This window comes from Phyllobates terribilis, unplaced genomic scaffold (assembly GCF_046119375.1).
Source record: "Phyllobates terribilis strain yellow unplaced genomic scaffold, ASM4611937v1 Scaffold_5__5_contigs__length_657084704, whole genome shotgun sequence".
NCBI lineage: Eukaryota > Metazoa > Chordata > Amphibia > Anura > Dendrobatidae > Phyllobates > Phyllobates terribilis.
In genome coordinates, this window is record NW_027362765.1 from 134547921 (window position 1) to 134569779 (window position 21859).

Genomic DNA, 21859 nt, shown 5'->3' on the forward strand with positions numbered 1-21859 from the left:
TAGTGATGATCAGTATAGATCTCTGGATGAAAGACCCAAAGCCAGAAATCTTGTAACATTATTATACTCAGAAAACAGACTTCTTCTAAACTCTTTCAATCAATTCACCATAAAAACTTCCTCTGTCTGAGATCCACAGTCTCACTGCTCCCAATGCGGGGCCCTCCACAGTCTCACTGCGGGGCCCTCCACAGTCTCACTGCTCCCACGGCGGGGCCCTCCACAGTCTCACTGCTCCCACGGCGGAGCCCTCCACAGTCTCACTGCTCCCACGGCGGAGCCCTCCACAGTCTCACTGCTCCCACGGCGGAGCCCTCCACAGTCTCACTGCTCCCACGGCGGGGCCCGCCACAGTCTCACTGCTCCCACGGCGGGGCCCGCCACAGTCTCACTGCTCCCACGGCGGGGCCCGCCACAGTCTCACTGCTCCCACGGCGGGGCCCGCCACAGTCTCACTGCTCCCACGGCGGGGCCCGCCACAGTCTCACTGCTCCCACGGCAGGGCCCGCCACAGTCTCACTGCTCCCACGGCAGGGCCCGCCACAGTCTCACTGCTCCCACGGCAGGGCCCGCCACAGTCTCACTGCTCCCACGGCAGGGCCCGCCACAGTCTCACTGCTCCCACGGCAGTGTCACGGGTGTGTCGCCACGAAGATCGTCACGATTACACAGCCTGACTTCTCGCAGCTGACTTTTTGGTGCTTGGTGTTTTCGGCAGTGAGGGAGTTAATTCTCTCTCTCTCTGTGCTAGACGAGGTCCAGCCTCGCCCAGCTGCAATCAATGTTGCTGTAATGAGACTCCTTCATATGCCTGCTGGTCTGTTTGGGAAGTGTCGGTGAAAGCATTTCACACAGACTTACAGAGCGGATCGTTGTATTTGGAGTTTCTGAGAAGTGTATTTGGAGTGTTTTTTCCCTTCCTCGCTTTATCATTTATCTCCTTTGCCGTTGGAGTTCCCTCTGTTGTAGTTGTGTAGTTTTTGTATGCAAGGTGGTTTTGGTTTTTCCCTTGTACTGTCTCGTTCGTCTAAGTACTGTGTGTGGGCATATTATTACTTGTCCTCTTTTGTTGTGATCGGGGTCCTTCTCAGGACTAGATTACTTAGGTGCAGGGATCCTCAGGAGGTAGGGGTTACGCTGGCGGCCTGGACCTCTGTACCTTTAACAGTACCTCCAGGTTGAGGGATTAGTCAGGGCCCCAGCTTAGGGTCAGCTTAGGCTCCCTACCTCCAGTATACAGAGACAGCGTGACATTTTCACCGACCCACTTAGTTTTTCTCCAGCTACCATGGATCCAGTAGCCGGTCTAGCTCGGCAGTTGCAGAGTTTGTCCATGGAGCTGGCGGACGTTAGGTCCAAGGTTTTGAATCCTCTGGAGCAAGCCGGACCAGAACCTAAAGTAGCTCTCCCTGACAGGTTCACTGGGGGGCGGGACAAGTTTTTTGTTTTCCGGGAGGCATGCAAATTGTACTTTCGGCTGCGGCCTCGGTCATCGGGGAGTGAAGAACAAAGGGTGGGAATTGTCATCTCGCTCCTACAAGGGGACCCACAATCTTGGGCGTTCTCTCTTCCCCCGGGCTCCCCGGCACTCCAGTCAGTGGATAGGTTTTTCGCTGCTCTGGGACTCGTATATGATGACCCAGATCGGATCTCCCTTGCTGAGTCTAAGTTACGTAGGATCCAGCAGGGAGATCGTCCGGCGGAGGAATTCTGTTCGGAGTTCCGTAGGTGGGCCACGGACACCCAGTGGAATGACCCGGCTCTTAGGAGCCAGTTTTGTCAAGGTTTATCCGACAAATTACAGGATGTGTTGGCACAGTATGACTCTCCCGCGTCACTGGAAGCCGCTATGGCCCTAGCTATTCGCGTTGACAGACGGCTTCGGGAGAGGTGCGGGATAACTCGACCCCCTGTGATGACTCCACCTCCTACAAGGTCCCCTCATATGGTGGTTCCCCTGGTCAGTCCAGAGGAGCCTATGCAATTAGGAGGGACATCTTTTCGGGGGAGGGGACCGGTGGTGCGCCATAAGACAGGAAGGTGTTTCTTCTGCGGGAGAAAGGGACATTTTATTGGGGGGTGTCCATCCCGTCCCTTGCAGAGTGAAGAGTCGTCGGAAAACTGTTGATCCCAGGTTGTGTGGTGGACGGCAATCTGGGAGTAGGTATTTCGTCCCTAGGTTCGTCTCAGTTTCTCGTACCGGCGGAGGTGGTGGTGGGTACGAGAACTGAGAGGATATCTGTTCTTCTGGATAGTGGGGCCGGGGCTAATCTGGTTGATGCTCGGTTTGCCCGGGTTCAAGGTATGCGATTGAGTGAGTTGGCTAAACCCATCCCCATATTCTCGATCGATGCCAGGCCTCTCGGTCAGGGAAGTTTTTTGCAAGCTGTGCATGACGTAAAACTTCAAGTGGGGGCGATACATAAAGAACTGTTGTCTTGCTACGTGATGGAGGGTCTTCCCGCTCCTATAGTGTTGGGCCTTCCTTGGTTAACTAAGCATAACCCTGTTATTAATTGGCAAACCAGAGAGATAAGCCAATGGAGTAAATTCTGTAATATAAACTGCATGAACACGGTCATCGGTGCGGTTACTCCTTGGGTCTTACCTCCATTTCTGGCGGACTTTGAGGATGTATTCTCGGAGAAAGGGTGTCAGGAACTACCTCCTCATCGCGAGTATGACTGTTCTGTAAAACTGCTCCCTGAGGCCAAGTTACCTAAAGCTAGGTTGTATAACCTTTCTGGTCCTGAGAGGCAGGCCATGAAGGATTATATTTCAGAAAGTCTGGCTAAGGGGCATATTAGACCTTCATCTTCACCGGTGGCTGCGGGGTTCTTCTTTGTTAAGAAGAAAGATGGAGGCCTACGCCCTTGCCTGGATTTCCGTGAACTTAATCGGATTACGGTCCGAGATCCGTATCCACTCCCACTTATTCCCGATCTCTTTAATCAGATCGTGGGCGCCAAATGGTTCTCCAAGTTGGATCTCAGGGGGGCGTACAATCTGATTAGGATGAAGGAGGGGGATGAGTGGAAGACGGCGTTTAACACTCCGGAGGGGCATTATGAGAACCTTGTCATGCCATTCGGTCTGACTAATGCCCCGGCGGTGTTCCAACACTTTGTTAATGACATTTTTCGCCGCCTGGTGGGACAGTTTGTTGTCATATATCTGGATGATATCTTAATTTACTCGCCGGATCTGGTGTCTCATCAGGAGCACGTTAGGCAGGTGTTACAGATCTTGCGGGATAATAAACTGTATGCCAAATGGGAAAAGTGTGTGTTCGCCGTACAGGAACTCCAGTTTTTAGGCTTCCTGGTTTCAGCGTCCGGTTTTCGTATGGACCCTGGGAAAGTGCGGGCAGTTCTTGAGTGGGATCGGCCAGAGAATCTTAAGGCACTACAACGTTTCCTGGGGTTTGCTAATTATTACCGGAAGTTCATTCGTAATTTCTCGTCCATGGTTAAGCCTCTCACAGACATGACTAAAAAGGGGACGGATTTTTCTAGGTGGTCTGACAAGGCTTGTCAAGCATTCTCCTCCTTGAAAAAATGTTTTGCCTCGGCACCCATACTCATTCAACCTGATGCGTCACAGCCATTCATTGTAGAGGTAGACGCTTCCGAGGTAGGGGTGGGTGCAGTATTGTCACAAGGTTCGTCCCCTGGTAAGTGGCATCCGTGCGCCTTTTTCTCTAAAAAATTGTCGTCCGCTGAGAGGAATTACGATGTCGGCAATAGGGAACTCTTGGCCATTAAGTTAGCTTTTGAGGAGTGGCGCCATTTTTTGGAGGGGGCAGTCCATCCGGTCACCGTCATCACCGATCACAAGAACCTGCTATATCTGGAGTCCGCGAAACGTCTGAATCCCAGACAAGCTAGGTGGTCATTGTTTTTTTACCAGGTTTAATTTTGTCGTTACATATCGTCCTGGGTCAAAAAATGTAAAGGCGGATGCCTTATCTCGTAGTTTCCCTGGGGCCGGGAATACGGACGACCCGATTCCTATCCTTCAGGAGGGGGTGGTGGTTTCGGCAGTATGCTCTGAGCTGGAGGAGGAGGTATTGGAGGCTCAGGGGGACGCCCCTGTTGGACCTCCGGGGAGACTGTTTGTTCCAGATCAGTTGCGACAAAAGGTGATCGAGGCACACCATAACTCAGTTTTGGCAGGACACCCGGGGAGTAAAGCAACTGTGGATCTCCTCTCGCGTCGGTTTTGGTGGCCTAACTTACATAAGGAGGTGGTAACTTTTGTCGCGTCCTGTGGGGTTTGTGCGCGCTCTAAGACCTCACATACCCATCCGTCTGGGGCCCTCTTACCTTTGAAGATCCCGGAGCGTCCTTGGACTCATCTGTCTATGGACTTTATTACGGACCTCCCTCCGTCTTCAGGTAAAACGGTCATACTCTTTGTAGTGGACAGGTTCAGCAAGATGGCACATTTTATCGCTCTTCCGGCTCTCCCTAATGCTAAAACTCTTGCACAGGTGTTCATTGGGGAGATTGTGAGGCTTCCGATGTGGTGTCTGATCGGGGGTCTCAGTTTGTGTCCAAGTTCTGGAAGGCGTTTTGTGCACGGCGGGGGATGCATTTGTCATTTTCATCGGCTTTTCACCCTCAGACCAATGGTCAGACCAATGGTCAGACGGAACGTATGAACCAGAGCTTGGAGACATATCTCCGGTGTTTTGTGTCAGAGAACCAGGAGGACTGGGCTTCTTTCTTACCTCTGGCAGAGTTTGCTCTTAATAATAGGCGGAGCGAGTCCACTGGTAAGTCCACGTTTTTTGGGGCATATGGTTTTCACCCCCAGTTTTGTACTTTCAGTAGGGGGGGCTCTTCGGGGGTTCCTGAGGAGGAACGATTTTCCTCATCACTCGCTTCAGTATGGAGAGGGGTGCTGAAGAATCTGAATACTATGGGGAACCGATACAAACGTATGGCTGATAGGAGGAGAGTGTCTGGTCCGGACCTAAGTGTGAACGATCGGGTATGGTTGTCTACCAGGAATATTAAACTTAAGGTTCCCTCCTGGAAACTGGGTCCCAGGTTCATCGGGCCGTACAGAATCAGTTCTATTATTAATCGGGTGGCATTCCGTCTTGACCTCCCCCCTACGTTTAAAATTCACAACGTGTTCCACAGATCGTTGCTTAAGAGGTATGTGGCGCCGGTGGTACCGTCACCTTTACCTCCCCCTCCAGTGGTGGTCAATGGTAACTTGGAGTTCCAGGTATCAAGGGTCATCGATTCACGTTTTAATCGCCGGTCCCTTCAGTACCTGGTTCATTGGAAAGGGTATGGTCCTGAGGAGAGGATGTGGGTTCCTGCGTCGGATATTAACGCAGACCGATTAGTTTGGGCCTTCCACACGACTCACCCGGATAAACCTGGCCCTGAGGGTCCGGAGGCCCCTCGTAGAAGGGGGGGTACTGTCACGGGTGTGTTGCCACGAAGATCGTCACGATTACACAGCCTGACTTCTCGCAGCTGACTTTTTGGTGCTTGGTGTTTTCGGCAGTGAGGGAGTTAATTCTCTCTCTCTCTGTGCTAGACGAGGTCCAGCCTCGCCCAGCTGCAATCAATGTTGCTGTAATGAGACTCCTTCATATGCCTGCTGGTCTGTTTGGGAAGTGTCGGTGAAAGCATTTCACACAGACTTACAGAGCGGATCGTTGTATTTGGAGTTTCTGAGATAAGTGTATTTGGAGTGTTTTTTCCCTTCCTCGCTTTATCATTTATCTCCTTTCCCGTTGGAGTTCCCTCTGTTGTAGCTGTGTAGTTTTTGTATGCAAGGTGGTTTTGGTTTTTCCCTTGTACTGTCTCGTTCGTCTAAGTACTGTGTGTGGGCATATTATTACTTGTCCTCTTTTGTTGTGATCGGGGTCCTTCTCAGGACTAGATTACTTAGGTGCAGGGATCCTCAGGAGGTAGGGGTTACGCTGGCGGCCTGGACCTCTGTACCTTTAACAGTACCTCCAGGTTGAGGGATTAGTCAGGGCCCCAGCTTAGGGTCAGCTTAGGCTCCCTACCTCCAGTATACAGAGACAGCATGACAGGCAGGGCCCGCCACAGTCTCACTGCTCCCACGGCAGGGCCCGCCACAGTCTCACTGCTCCCACGGCAGGGCCCGCCACAGTCTCACTGCTATTATAACAAATAGAGAGTTCCAAAGTCTGCTTGCTCTTACAGTAAACACAACCAGCAGATGTGAACAGAGCCCAAGGCTGGACATGTACATTAGATAGCCGTCAGGCGAACAATACTTTGGCCGACAGCTACCTCTCCCTACTCCTCCACATACATGATTAGTTAGCTCAGCCGAACGCTCCTGTTTGTATGTGAGATTCTTCTGACAGCAGCTTATCTCCCCGCCAAACAAAAGGTTCAGCTATCGGAAATCCATCAGGCCGGATCCTTCACTTCCCGGACACAGGGCCAGTTTCAGACAAAGTGGGGCCCTAAACGCTGGAATACTACACAGGAACATTTTGGTTGCATTTACATGCGCTGAGTTCAGGCCATTAAATTATTTTTTATTATTATAGTACCATTTATTCCATGGCGCTTTACATGTGAATGAGCACAATCCTGAAGTAGTTTGGCACTTGTTTCCCGGCCTCTTTACACAGGATGAGGAAGAATGATGGACACAGAGCAATCACTAATACAGTATCAAGCCTAGATCCTTAGATCAGGAATAGAACATTTCATAACTTTTCAAAATTCTTCTGAAAAAATTTACAGCACATCCTGCATTGTACTACTGAACCCAATTTGTTATACAACCCCTGGTAAAAATTATGGAATCACCGGGCTCGGAGGATGTTCATTCAGTTGTTTAATGTTGTTGAAAAAAAGCAGATCACAGACATGGCACAAAACTAAAGTCAATTCAAATGGCAACTTTAGGGCTTTAAGAAACACTAAAAGAAATCAAGATAAAAAATGTGATACTCAGTAAGGGTAATTTTTTGCAGACCAAGCTGAGGAAAAAAATTATGGAATCATGAAAAACAAACACACAAAAGAACACACCAATACATCACTAGTATTTTGTTGCGCCACCTCTGGCTTTAATAACAGCTTGCAGTCTCTGAGGCATCGACTTACTGAGTGACAAACAGTACTCTTCATCAATCTGGCTCCAACTTTCTCTGATTGCGGTTGCCAGATCAGCTTTGCAGGTTGGAGCCTTGTCATGGACCATTTTCTTCAACTTCCACCAAAGATTTTCAATTGGATTGAGATCCGGACTATTTGCAGGCCATGACATTGACCTTATGTGTCTTCTTTCAAGGAATGTTTTCACAGTTTTTGCTCTATGGCAGGATGCATTATCATCTTGAAAATTGATGTCATCATCCCCAAACATCCTTTCAATTGATGGAATAAGAAAACTGTCCAAAATATCAATGTAAACTTTGGCATTTATTGACGATGTAATGACAGTCATCTTCCCAGTGCCTTTACCTGACATGCAGCCCCATCTCATCAATGACTGTGGAAATTTGCATGTTCTCTTCATGCAGTCATCTTTATAAATCTCATTGGAACGGCACCAAACAAAAGTTCCAGCATCATCACCTTGCCCAATGCAGATTCGCGATTCATCAATGAATATGACTTTCATCCAGTAATCCTCAGTCCACGATTGCTTTTCCTTGGCCCATTGTAACCTTGTTTTTTTCTTTTTAGGGGTTAATGATGGCTTATGTTTAGCTTTTCTGTATGTAAATCCCATTTCCTTTAGGCGGTTTCTTACAGTTCGGTCACAGACATTGACTCCAGTTTCCTCCCATTCGTTCCTCATTTGTTTTGTTGTGCATTTCCTGTTTTGGAGACATATTGCTTTAAGTTTCCGGTCTTGACACTTTGATGTCTTCCTTGGTCTACCAGTATGTTTGCCTTTAACAACCTTCCCATGTTGTTTGTATTTGGTCCATATTTTAGACACAGCTGACTGAACAACCAACATCTTTTGCAACATTGCGTGATGATTTACCTTCTTTTAAGAGTTTGATAATCCTCTCCTTTGTTTCAATTGACATCTCTCCTGTTGGAGCCATGATTCATGTCAGTCCACTTGGTGCAACAGCTCTCCAAGGTGTGATCACTCCTTTTTAGATGCAGACTAACGAGCAGATCTAATTTGATGCAGGTGTTCATTTTGGAAATGAAAATTTACAGGGTGATTCCATAATTTTTTTCTCAGAATTGAGTGATTCCATATTTTTTTCCCTCTGCTTGGTCTGCAAAAAATTACCCTTACTGAGTACCACATTTTAATCTTGATTTCTTTTAGTGTTTCTTAAAGCCCTAAAGTTGCCATTTGAAATAACTTTAGTTTTGTGCCATGTCTGTGATCTGCTTTTTTTCAACAACATTAAACAACTGAATGAACATCCTCCGAGCACGGTGATTCCATAATTTTTGCCAGGGGTTGTATATTTTAGGAGTCTGTGTCGGTTCATTTTATACCGACTCCACAGTCCTGTCGGCTGCATTAGAATGGACACGTGCACAGCGCCCCCTGGTGTCACGATTGTGCAGCTTACCTGAGACAGCACACTTCCCCCCTCCTCATTATATTGTATCAAGGTTTGATTGCCTTCATCACTTCCAGGGATCTTATGAAGATTCTTTCCACCAGCGCCACATAGGAAGCACATAAGCAAACATAATGCCACTAACAAGAAAAACAAAAGAAAAGTATAAATCACTAGAGACGTACAAAGCACAAGAGGAAACACACAGCATTGGGATCATCAGTTTAAATCCTAAAGTCTGGAGTTTGTATGTTCTCCACTCCAAGGCCCTGAATCAACAAGTCTTAATGGAGGGTGCGCTGGAGTAAGATGTCCCTAATTCATTATTATACGTGCGCCACTTAACGAGTTTGGCTCATCTTTCAGCTGCCGTGTGCCACTGGATTATAGTGGTCACAATTTAGATTACTTTTTCGGCATAAATTATGATGACTTTGCTGACTCTGCTCAACCATGCCCCTTTCCTGTTATAGGAAAACTTTTCGAAAAGTTGTAAAAACGCCAAAAATTGTACAAAAATTTAGTAACATTTCAATATGCAAATTGCCTCTTTGGAGAAAAAGAGGACTTGTACTCTATAGCGCCACCTATTGGAAGTAGGAATAAGCCTCCTTACCTTGACATGCCAGAGCTGGTGTGTCACTCTCCATAAGGAGAAACGCTATCCCTTAGACATCAGTCCAGAGCCTCTCACCTAGCCAAATCACTTCTCATACTTTGCACTGATGAGGGCCAACCGCCCGAAACACCGTGTCTGCAAATTGAGATTCTGATTTGGCTTTTATCCTAAGTCATATTACACGACTCGTTAAAGGGTTGATTGTGACTTGTAGGATTGCTGTTTCCAATAGGTGGCGCTATAGAGTACAAGTCCTCTTTTTCTCCGAAGAGGCAATTTGCATATTAAATTTCCCAGAGGAGCATTGCACTGCGAATAAGCCTCCTTACCTTGACATGCCACAGCTGGTGTGTCACTCTCCATAAGGAGTAACATTTCAAACAATTTTACACCAGATTTCTGGCAAAAACTTTTTTGAGGTATTGGAGCCCAAGTTCTCTGGTTTTTTTTTTTTTTGCCTCACACGATCATATGCAAAATTGTTCAATTTTCATCTGTGTGACCAAGTCACTGTGGCAATTCACATGAACGTTTCTACAGTGTTCTGCCTGTGTACTACTGGTTTTACATACGGACAGCACACAAACATTTAGGCTGTGCGCCCACGAAAAGAGTGGCAAGTTTTTGATGCTGTGTATGTTCGCTAAGTTAAAAACGCAGAGTCTTAGGCCGCGTTCACACGCTCAGTATTTTTACATCAGTATTTATAAGCCAAAATCAGTAGTGAAACAATCAGAGGAAAAGTATAATAGAAACACGTCACCACTTCTGTATTTATCACCCACTCTTGGTTTTGGCTTACACATACTGATGTAAAAAACTGACCAATACTGATAGTGTGACCATGGCTTTGGATGCATAAAATCTGCAGGTAAAAAACACACACGCATTTTTTAGTGCGTTTCCATGACAAATGTATAAAAAAAAACGCATGTAATAAGCAGACGACTGTATCAATAAAGTTTTGTCACAGCCAAATACCAGTAAGTTCAAAAAGAAAGCAGCTTTATTTAAAACATGACATGCTAAGAGACAAAAATGCGAAAAAAAAACGCATGTAAAAAACACACACTACAAAACGCAATGAAAAAAAACGCAAGTACCCTAATTTAAATAGGTACAGAAAATCTGCACCATCAAAAGCTCAACATGGCAACACAGCCATAATACTTTTGTCTAAGCAAGCCCTAATTGGCATCCTATTAAAATGTGTGATTACATTGTGGAACATGTGGGGTCAATATGAGCAGCAGGAAAATGAAATAAGCACGTAACGGATTATATGCTTACATAGGAACAAGAGCACAGCACCGATAATGGCCCCAATAGCCCCAGCTCCCATGTTATGTGAGGCTGGATCCAACTTCTCACAACTCGCTCCATCTGGACAGCTGCACACCCGTATATTGAGGACTTGTTCACTGTAGGATCCCTGTCTGTCATAAATTTCCAGGGGGATGGTGTAGTTTCCTTTCGGGAGGCTTTTCCGCATTAGGATTTCAACAGATTTGTCTGCAACAAATAAATACCACAAGAAAAGAAATAAGAAAACAGTGTATACCAAGAATCGCACCTACAAGTGGCATTATAGTTGTCTTCCTTCTGGAGAATAGCCATTTTACATATCAGGTGGTAAACCCCCGTTAAATCCGGTACTGTACAGACAAAGCTCCGGACTGGACTTACCAGAATTCTGCTTGACATCCCAGACTTCATTCACACTTCTGGAATGATCTGCTGCTACTTCAAACTTGAAGGGTCCAGCATATGGATCCATATCTTTGTCTGTAGCCTCGATAACAATCGGCATCTTGTTCTCCTTCTCGCATCTCTGGAAGAACGGCACGACCAACTGTGGGGTGTTGTCATTGACGTCGGACAGGTAGAGGAGAACAGTACCAGTTCCAGTTGCTGGAGGGTCACCTACATTAAAAATAAAAAGCAATTGATATGGGAGGGGTGAATCAAAACCAGGACGACTATGTGTAAGAAGTTAGAAAGAAAAAAAAAAAATACCCTTATTTTCCAGAAACAACGTCCATGGGCAGAGTCGGGTACTGCAGCATTCAACCGAATGCAGTGGAGCTGCAATACAAGCTCATGGACTAGTGTGGCAGAACCTTCATTTCTCATCTAATACAACCAAAAAGTCCTATAGGAAGTTTGCTAGTCTGTCCCATAGTGGCTCCACTGTCTACGTATGAAGCCACCAACCTGGTCCTGAATGCTGGTGTTTGATGCAAGTGGATAGGCGACAAGAACACTGAGGCTGGATCATAATTTCAACACTTTACTTAGTTGAGATCAGGGAAATTGCAGTAGACATAGGCAATAAGGAAAATAGCAAGTGTAAGGTTAAAGTCTCTTAAACTGGATGGGTTCTGAATAGGAGCAGCAGGCCACAAATGCAAAAATCAATCAGTCTCTGAACACTTGCAGACATAGGTGATAGACCCTGGGTCTCCGGATCTTGCCGCTATGGCCTCTGAGGATGCTGCCCTCTTGTCCGGCTCTGCAGCTTGCAAATGTGCTCTTTATGGGCAGGTCCTGGTGCCGGATTCCTTCTGTACCTGGTCACTCTGCCTGACAGCCATCTCCTAAGAGCAGTCACAGTCTGTCTCCAGCTCTCTGACACTGCTGGAGTGGCCCGCTGTTTCCACTAATTGCTGCAATTCCTCTAGCTCCTCTCTTTCTCCCTCTCTGTTCCCCACGACACACCACTTTGACCTGTGCACCTTTACTGGGTACTACAGGGAGGTTTTGGCTCCATCTACTGGTCACTGCAGGTGCATCTTTCTTGCATATTCTCCAGTAATCTTTAGATATTGCAACACCCTTGCCCTTTATTACACTGGAATTAATCCATGCCACAAGCTAAAATCCGCCAAATACGAGGATTTGTAAAGTATGGTGCAGACTCCCATCATGAGTGGATGTCACCTCTTCCGTCTCTTCTACTTGGCTGCCATTGTTTTATCTAAATTGCCATAAATGTTGTCTGGCTAACAACAAAACAGATTGTCCACAATGGCTGGAAGAAAGGCCTGAACCATAGCAAAGGTGACCATTCACACAAAAGAAGGGTTAGCCGAATCTGCCGATTCCAGTAGGACCGGTTAACTATCTTTAATATATGGAGGGGATTCCAAGTCTCCACCAACAGATGATGCCGGGGTAAAGAAGGTTCGGACATGCAGCGTTTCAGGGAAGATAAGCCGCCACCAGAGACGCTACTTCCCTCTCTCCTTTTAAAGCACATGCATGCTCAGCCAAATAGAGGGCGCATGTGTATGGAGATGTTAGATTGAATAGTTGACGACTGAAAGCTATTGAATGTGAGAAACCAGCTACCAGGGATGGTCTGCCACTGGTAAATGATGATGGCACTGATTATGTTAGAATTAGACATGTGTATAATATCTGCTGATTGTGCGCGCGTCCTGGCTGGTAAGTGCAGACACGGCACCATGGGCACCACTCAGAAGCGAACCACACTGGACAACAGTTATCATTGGAAGAACAAAGCAATAGAAAGTTGTACTATATTTATATACATGACCATTTATGCAAAACAGCAAAAACAAAAATGAAATAGCACAGAGCCCACCGTAGGGGGCATCCTTACCATCATCTACAGCATATACAACCACTTTGTACAAGGTCTGGTTAACATAAGGAGACTCTCTGTCCAGCTCTTGAGTGGTCGTAAGAACTCCCGTATTTTCATCTATGGTCACCCACCCAGCAGGGTCCTCAGCGATTTTATACCTGTCAATCAAAACAGATCACATTTATTGATCCATAGTAGTCACTTGTTAAGAGTGTAGACTATTGCCACTCCCAGTGCTGGGTCAATAGTCAAGACGTTTTGATGGTTATCTGTCTCGTCTACCTGCCTTTTGCTTATCCAATTATCTACCGCTTTGCTCGACAATTCTTTAAGCCTCCCTTGAAATTGACGTGCAGTGATTTTAATAGACCTTAATCCCTTAGAGAGGTGGCCATTTTTCATTTTTGTGCATTTGTGCATAAGGGAAAAACCTCATCTCCTTTCAAGAGTTATAACTTATTTTTTCGATCTACACAGTTGTACAAGGGCTTGAACTGAAGTTTTGAATGATTACCATATAATGCACTGAAAAAAGGGGGCAAAAAATAGTTTTTCAGTGGAGTTGAATGGTAAAAATAATAATTAAATAATTATTAAAAAACACATACATACATAAATATCTTCTCTTAGTGACCACCAATACGTCTTTTTACTGACCTGCGATACAAGAGACTAGCATCCCCCCCAATAGGTGACAATTCTGTAGTGGTCACCTGTATGCTATAGCTGACAACTTGCTGAATCAGTCATGATCAGTGTTGGCATTCACCATGGCCGTTTAACCCCTTAGATGCCTTTCTGCTCATGTCAGTTTAATTCTCCATAAAATACCTGATTTTATTTGGCACTTTATCAGGATCGGTTGCGTTAAACGTTCCCAGGACGGTGCCTGGCTTCAGGCCTTCTTTTTCTCTGATTGTTTTACTTATAGGAGAGAAAATGGGAGCATCGTTGGTGTCTATTACATTAATACTGATGTTTACGATGCTCCGGACTACTGTTTTCTCGATCCTGAGTTTGCCATTTTTACACGAGTAAAAAGGTTCTTCGTTCTCTACCGATACGACAACAGTTTTTGTGGGAGTTCCTTCAAAATCCAGAGGCTGAAAAGCAAACAAAAAGTTGTGAAAGTTCAGGAGGTAATTGATCATTAAATATTACTGCAGAGGAGAATAGTGCTATAGGGGAATATTCAAATACAGCAGATTAATAGCAAATGTAAATCTATATGCGAGAGGATTTTTGTGAGCCTCAATCAGATAAATAAGAAAGTTGTAGAACTTTCTGTGACAAATTTTCCACATGTGAATATACTAAAAGGCTGGAATCAAACATGCAATTTTTCGAGTGAAAGCCAGGACTGGATTCAAAGGGAACCTTAGCATGAGGACATGTCCAACCGCTACTTCAACCTTTATTAAAAACTGTTCCCCTTCCCCAGGCTAAGATCATTTACCTTAAGTTTATGTAAAAGTACATAAATATGTATAAAAGTTTATCATCAAATAAAGGTTTATTCCCATCTTTAGAGGTGATTACCTAGCCACAGAAAAGGCGATAACTGGTTGATTAGTGAAGGACCGACTGCTGGGACCCCCACCAACTCATAGAACACGTCTTTAAGAGATGGGGTTACTGCATGAAAAGGTGGCCGGACATTTGCTCCACTGTTCCATTCATTCTCTATAGGACTGCCAGAATAGTATAGTGCTCAGCTTTTTCCAGCAGAACCATAGAGAATGAATGTAGAAGTGGTGCACATATCCATCCACCGCTCCATTCAGATGGAGCTCCGCAGACCCCATCGATACAATGGATAGGTGATAACTTCTAAAAGATGGGAATAACCTTTTACACAGTTACCCAATCCTTCTCAATACTGACATCCATCAGGGGTCAGTTAGGAGGACCCTATATAGATGGCAGGCCGCTTACAAAAACTTTAGGGTTTTGTTGACTTTAATCTAAGATGTATGGCGGTCTTTACACCCTGGAAATAGAGACCCTGCAGATACTTACTGATACAATACTGAGAATTCCTTCATTGGTTTCCGGATCTGTGGTCAGGTTGTAATTTTCTTTCTCATTTCCAGATAATATCTTGTACTTTGCTCTCCAAGCCGGTGTCTTTGGTGTATCCTTGTCTTCTACTTTTAACCGAAAGACATCATCTTTGACTTGCCCCTCAGGAACAGAGACCTCAAACTGAAAACAAAGATGGGAAACATATGGAGATTGCAGCTCTAATAATTATTTACAGAGGCTAAATATTCATTTCAGATTAATTTCTTTAAATACATTTTTTTTTACTTTTACATAAAAAGTCAAATATTTCTCTGCTTGGCGGAGTGATATGAAATTTTAGCATATTCTATCAGAAGATGTGGTTTTAATGAAATTTAATAATGAAAAGAACCTGAACATGAATTAAAATGTGGTCAAATTTACAACACAACCAGTAGCCTTCTCCATTCGCTAAGGAATCTCTTGAGGATATAAGGCTCAGTTCCCACAATGAGATTTTGGTGAGTTTTCAACGCTGCATATTTTCGCTACGCAAATAAAATACATCATCTTACAGTTCCAGCATAGTGGATGAGATTTATAGAAATCTCCTGCCCACTTTGCTTTTTTAACTAAGCGTAAACTAATCTGTGGAGCATTTTTGAAATCCGCAACATGTCAATTTTTCTTGCAGATTTCCATCAGTGTTTTGGATCAGTGTTTGGTCAGAGTGTCCGTTTTTACCATCAAGCCGGACATAACTGACCAAATTGCGGACATTACTGGCTCCTTGTGCTTGTATACAGACAGCACACAGACAGAAAATACAGCCATCTCAACCCAACCTAAGGCCTCATTCAGATGCAAGTTTTTCTCACAACGGGTGGTACATGCAATATTGTAGAGACTTGTCTGATATTGATCCAAGCTTCTCATCAAAAATCGACAATGCAAGTCGATAGGTCTGTGAAAATAAAAAATAACCAGACAGCACTCAGATCCCATCCATTTTTTCAGTTAGGGTAAGCTGGAGAAACATTTTTTCCCCCCATCAGAGTAAGGGTGCAGTCAGATAGCCGTATTACTCGCGCAAGGATCTCATCGCAATGCTCGGACTGGTCGTCCACTCTCCTGACCGGAGCGTGACAGCAACGCCGGCTAGTCAAATTCTTACTCCTGACTGGAGTAAGATTGTAGCGTGGCGCATGCTGTTTTGTGCTTCTTAATGAATCCGGAGCCCCGTATCAACCCGCCTCTTCATCTAGATTTAGCATGGAAAACGCCGGTTTTGATTAAATCGAATCCTAGGTCTTCTTGGAGATCGCTCCCACTTTTTTAAGAACATCTCAAATTTGAGAGTAAGAAAAGAAAAATACTTTTTTTTGTGCAGTTTATACCACAACTGCTTAGTAAATCTGAGACATTGCGCATGCTGGCCAACTTCCAACTAGTGCAATCCCAAACATTTGCAAGAATAATGCATGGTGGTATCCAAAATCCCCAAAGGTATCTGATGTTCTGCAGTGGAGTTGCACTGTGAGGAGGCAGAGCACAGTACACCTTGCTGCTCTGCGAAGGGTCAGGTGGTACAAAACAGTGGTGCAAGCGCAAGATTTGGAGGAGCCAGGGATGTCAATGATGGCTGGTGGGGTGGGGTTGGACAATATGTATTTTCCATACAGCAGAATCTCCCACTTGACTCTTCACTGGTCATAAATACAGTGTTCAACATATAAAAATTGACTTTCTCTTGTGACTGTGACAAGAGGGTTATGTAGACCTGTAAGAGAAGCACAGATCAGACATCTATAAAAATTTTATTATGGCATTAATCAGCACAAATTTGTTGACTGATTTTGATTGGGAAAAGAAAATGCAAAAATAGGATCACGCCATCTGTCAAATAACAGTATATATAGGAATGGTTCATACTCACTTTGCTGCCGACGAACACAGGCATGTTATTATTCCCATCCTCCAAACGGAGAATAACGGTAGTTGTGCTCGCCATGGGTTCAGCTCCACTGTCACGTGCGCCTACAATCAGTCTGATGATGTTTGCAGCCTGAATGACAAAAGGTCAGAAAAAACCCTGATAATGAAAATGAACAGCAGATTGTCCAGGTCACATTTTTGCAGGGAATGAATTGGCGATGTTGAAGTTTCCTGCGCAGCCTTTGGCCCGAGAAGCTGCTGTGCAGGGATGATCCTTGAAGGAGCTGGGGCACTGATCTAACGTCTCCCTATTCAGAGAATCGGTGGGAATCCTTACAGCAGATGCCAGCGAACCTGTTCTCTGTGATGAGAATACTCCATTAAGGGACTTACACAAGATAAAAAATGTATTCAAAAAACAGCACACCTATCTAGAAGTCTTCGCATTAGGCCAAGGTCACACGGCCGTATTTTCTCTCATCCGAGAAAATTGGTCAGATTATGCTAATCACACTCTGATCAGAATTTGATCAGAGTGTGATCATACTGTGAACAGGTCCTCTCGGATGAGGAAATGATAGAAAATAAAAATGTCAACAAAATCGGACATTTGCACGGCCCCATAGAATAACATTGGCCCCAGTGCAATCCGATGTGACGCGCCCCCTGGGGCCGTGGAGTACTCGGTGCCGGGCCGGTCGGTTCTTTTAGGATAGTCACGGTGGCGTGACCCGGTCCGTGGCCCCAGGCGGTCAATAAATAAAGGAATAGAGGGGAATAAAGTTTTGGAGATAAAATTCGTGACGCCACCCGTGGTATGCAGTTATAGGTGGCCGCAACTGCTGTTCAGATCCACTGGGGCCGTTGGTGACGCACCAGAGATGGTTCAGCTCTTCACGGGTAGAGCTAGGCCCCAGGGCAGTTAAAGAGGTAGCTTTGTTGTTGGTGTAGTGCAAGGCAGGTGACGCAGCTATTAAGTCAAGGACACATCGGGGTGCAGTCTTCAAGTTTTTACTCACAGTTCTTATGATGTTCTAGGTTACAACTGCCAGCAGGTTATAACAGCCCACCCAGTCCTGTGTCCTCCGGGGAAGTGATCCAGCCAACTCTCAGATAACTTGGGTGCACTTGATCGGTATCCCCTTCTTGTGTACCCTTCCCGGGTCGTCTCTCTGCACTGTCTCTCGCTTTGGCTACGGCACTTAGAGATACCGCAGCCTCCGGTTTGCTAGCTGGGGCCGGTCCCCTACTGCGACCTGATCCCTTCTCCCGACTACGGTCGGCGTGAATTCGGGCGCACAGGTGGACTCCGCACTTCCCATGCCCCTAAGATCCCTTCTCTGTCTCTGGAGCCCTTCTCTCTGACTCCCTCGCTCCTCTCGTTCTCTCTCCTACTGGGCCCTCACTCTGTCTGGACCCTAGTCCTCAACGGTCCTCACTCACTGGGCGCTTTTAGATGTTTCTACGTGTCTTTTTATACTGTCTGTCATGTGACCCACGTCACTGTCACTCTACGTTGTCCCCTCTACCTTCAGTCCTTCCTTGTGTGCTCCCCTAAACTACTTCCTCCACCCACCTCCTCTACCTAGTTCCCTCCTCCAGACAGGGACAGGGACAGGGACTGTGCTCTCCCTCAGGAGCAATCTCGCCCTTCCCTTCTGAAGTGGAGTGTGTTGGATGTGGGTGTGTGTGTCCCGGGTAGTGCTCCCTCCTTACATGAGAGTGAAATACCACACCTCTGGCTGAGATGCAGTACCTCTGTGGCGACTGAACCTGCAGGGGTGCCACAGATGTTTTGTTGGATCTCACTTGGACTGAAATTACTGTCATCTGCACCTGCCCTTAGTCTCATTCCCTTCTATGAAGCACATCTGCCTTACAAGACATAACTGAGGAAAGCTATAGTGCTTTTTTGGAAGTCTTTCTAATCCTGGGCTATCCCTTTAAGAAGAGTAGATCCCACTTGAGGAAGGTAAGAAGGGCACTGAGGGTCCATGGCAGAATAAAACAGGTCAATATTTCTTGACAAACCTCATAATTCAAGCAGCCTTTCCCACGAATTAATCCATTGGCGGGGTCAACACTAAACTTCACATTAGGAAGGTCGGGTATTTGATTAACCAAATAATAGTTAACTTTAGAATTTAGGGTGTCCTCCTTGTCATGATCAATGGCCGTCACTTGAAAGATTGGACTATCTGCAATAAACCATGAACAAGATCGGTAAGTTTCACATCCCAAATCCTATAAAAATACCAGCACTCCTATGAACCATTTTAGCTGTTATTGAGTTACACACCACCATCCTATTCTCAGATCTCCCTGGTAATCAGTGAGATATTTAGATAGATTGTTTTTTTTTACTTCCATGCATGTTTTTGGAGCTAAAAAATCATTTTTGCAATCGGGTTTCATTACAAATTTTGCTCAGTTTGCCTTCTATATTATCTGATTTGCATTGTCTATTGCTGACTGCAGAATGAGTTAACTGAGAATCTATCAGTGAGCTAGTTCTGATGAAAGTGTTTCTGACTACTTTATCTGTCTTTTCCAAGCTCCTCTCAGCTAATTTATGACCACAGACCACATCAAAGTTGGATGCATAGGAAAACAGAGCCTGTAAAAGCCAAAAGGATGCAACATTTTTAATGAAACCCAACTGCAAAATGGATTGTCCCAAAGTCATGCATTTAAGCAAAAAAATCAAATAAAAAAATATATAATAATAATAAATCCCAAAAGTGGATAACCCCTTTTAAGGATGCAGCCACTGCTCTACGGAAATGAACTGATATCTTCATAGAAGCTTATGATGCTGTAAGTTCAGGTCCTAACTTTGAAGAGGCATGATTGATAGAATGTATATTGACAGTATAAACCCAGTGGATCCAGATGTTGCTAAACACATGTTTACCCATTAGAAATATATCAGACAGTCAGACATAGGGCCCGATTCATAATTTGTGGGTTTTGTCACTTATTTTGTCCTGTAGTATCTCTTAATATTTTTGGCACCAACTTCTTCAAAACGACACACGTGGTTCAAGAATTTTACACTAAAGCAATATTGTTCTTTAATTTTTGTCCTTTTCTTTTTTGTGTTCCTTTTAGAGCAAAAAGTAACATGTACCGCTAAAATGTTGCAAAATATGCACAAAATCTTAAAGCGCACATAAAATCTATCTGGTGAGGGGGAATGGAGTATATTTGCGCAAAAATATAGTGACTTTTTAAAAAGTTGCAATTGATTAATCTTCTGAAAACATCTAGAAAAAAGAAATGTGCCGGCATTGACAAACATTAAAAACAAAAAAACTAAAAATAGGCAAACAAAGTAGAAAATAGACTTAAAAAGAGGCGCTAAATAAAATAAGAATTTGTTGCAAATCAAAAACAGAATAAAAAGAGCAAAATCTAGACAAAAAGAAGATGCAAATGTAATAATTGGGTCCTTAAAGTCTAAACTATGTGGCAAGGGAAAGTCTTGCAGCCTACAATGTAAGTGCATTAATAGAAAGACACGTCTCTAACTTACCCAGATTTGCAGTTTCTTTTACCACCACGTCGTATGTGTTTTTATCAAATAACGGGGCATTGTCATTTGCATCATTTACTTCTACATTAAAGATAAGCGACTTGTCCACGATTCTTCCTGTTGCTCTTTCTGCAGCATCGAAGCGAATCTGTATGTAACAAAAAAAATAATGCAGCTATTAAGTAGGAGTACATAATCCTGAGCTGCCTGGTCACAGTGCCTCGCCTAGAACGGCCACAGTGCCTCGCCTAGAACGGCCACAGGGCCTCGTTTATAATGTATGAGCATGAGTAAGTGACAGTAACTAATAGTTTGGCGCACGGGCGCCATGCGATGCTTCAGCAAATCGGTGGGAGGAAATTAACTATCAGTATTGACTTCGGCTGTTTGCTGCATGAGAATAACTTTTTTTCCCTACTTTAACAAGTACCTGTCACCCGAGTAAAGTGGCCAGGTTTTGCTCTCATTTTACTCCCAATATTACCCTATTTATTCTGTTTTGCTTTTTTTTAATCCGCCATATGGATCCAGAGATCTGGGTCATTTTATTTAGTCCTCATTTTTACGGTCTTTACAAGGGGCGTGCGGCTCACAGAATGATTATGCAGAGTAGCCTACAAACACACCCACAGACAATCCTGTGAACCATGCCCCCTTGGGTAAAGACCATAAAATTTTGTACTAAATAAAAAAAAAGTCACTTATCTCTGAAACTGTATGGCAGATTAAAAAAAAAACTAATAAAAAAATGGAATACTCAGGGGAGCAGTGGGAATAAACAAAGAACAAAAACTGGACACTTTATCTGGTGAAAAATCCTATTTAAACTAATTATTCCTTTAAAGCAGGGTTCCCCAACTCCAGACCTCAAGGCCAACCAACAGGCCATGTTTTCAGGATTTCCTTAGTATTGCTCAGGTGATAATTCCATCACCTGTATAATAGTAAGGAAATCCTGAAAACATGACCTGTTGGTGGGCCTTGAGGTCTGGAGTTGGGGAACCCTGCTTTAAGGTGCTGTGAGTGACTGCAGTACTTTAGTGGGTATGTGAGATAACCTGCTATGTCTTTATGCTTGGCTGATGAATATATGACTATACCTGTGAAGAGGGCAAGCTGGCTGTCCTACCATTACACACAAAACATGTCTGTTCTGGGAGGTGAATGCCCCATTGTTTGCTTGGTGACACGATTCTGTATGACGGCACAACGCCTGGGGCCGGTATCTTGTGTGACATATAAGAGATTGGATTTCCCATGCTCACAACACATAGAGGTGCTTTCTCTCTGTCAATAGCTCGGCTCACAAAGACCTGACCGGTGTGATCATTGATCTGGAGCAATATTGCGGCCTCTCTGCCGCTGTCCCTGCCTTTGTTGATAAGCTGCAACCGTGACATCACAACTACAACGCACATGATAGCTGCAGCCAATCACTGGGCTCTGCTGATGTAAATAGCACAAGACTGCTGTACCCAGCGATTGTCTGCTGTGGTCACATGTGTTGTAGTTATTAGTGATGAGCGAGCATGTTCGGGATTTACGAGCATGCTTGGGTGTTTTCCGAGTATCTTCAGCGTGCTCGGGTGTTATGTTTTAGTC

General features: G+C 44.8%; 1 protein-coding gene across 1 annotated transcript in view; it reads right to left on the reverse strand.

Moving 5' to 3' along the window:
* The window catches only part of CDH26 (cadherin 26), a 98036-nt gene that overhangs the window by 15820 nt on the left and 60357 nt on the right, over window positions 1–21859 (reverse strand). The window contains exons 5-13 of the mRNA XM_073683025.1: window positions 20258–20405; window positions 18754–18920; window positions 16724–16852; window positions 14803–14988; window positions 13615–13886; window positions 12799–12941; window positions 10860–11096; window positions 10464–10685; window positions 8564–8694 (exon numbers count right to left, since the gene is read on the reverse strand). Coding sequence (XP_073539126.1) covers window positions 8564–8694; window positions 10464–10685; window positions 10860–11096; window positions 12799–12941; window positions 13615–13886; window positions 14803–14988; window positions 16724–16852; window positions 18754–18920; window positions 20258–20405 — 1635 coding nt within the window. The remainder of the gene's footprint in view (window positions 1–8563; window positions 8695–10463; window positions 10686–10859; window positions 11097–12798; window positions 12942–13614; window positions 13887–14802; window positions 14989–16723; window positions 16853–18753; window positions 18921–20257; window positions 20406–21859) is intronic.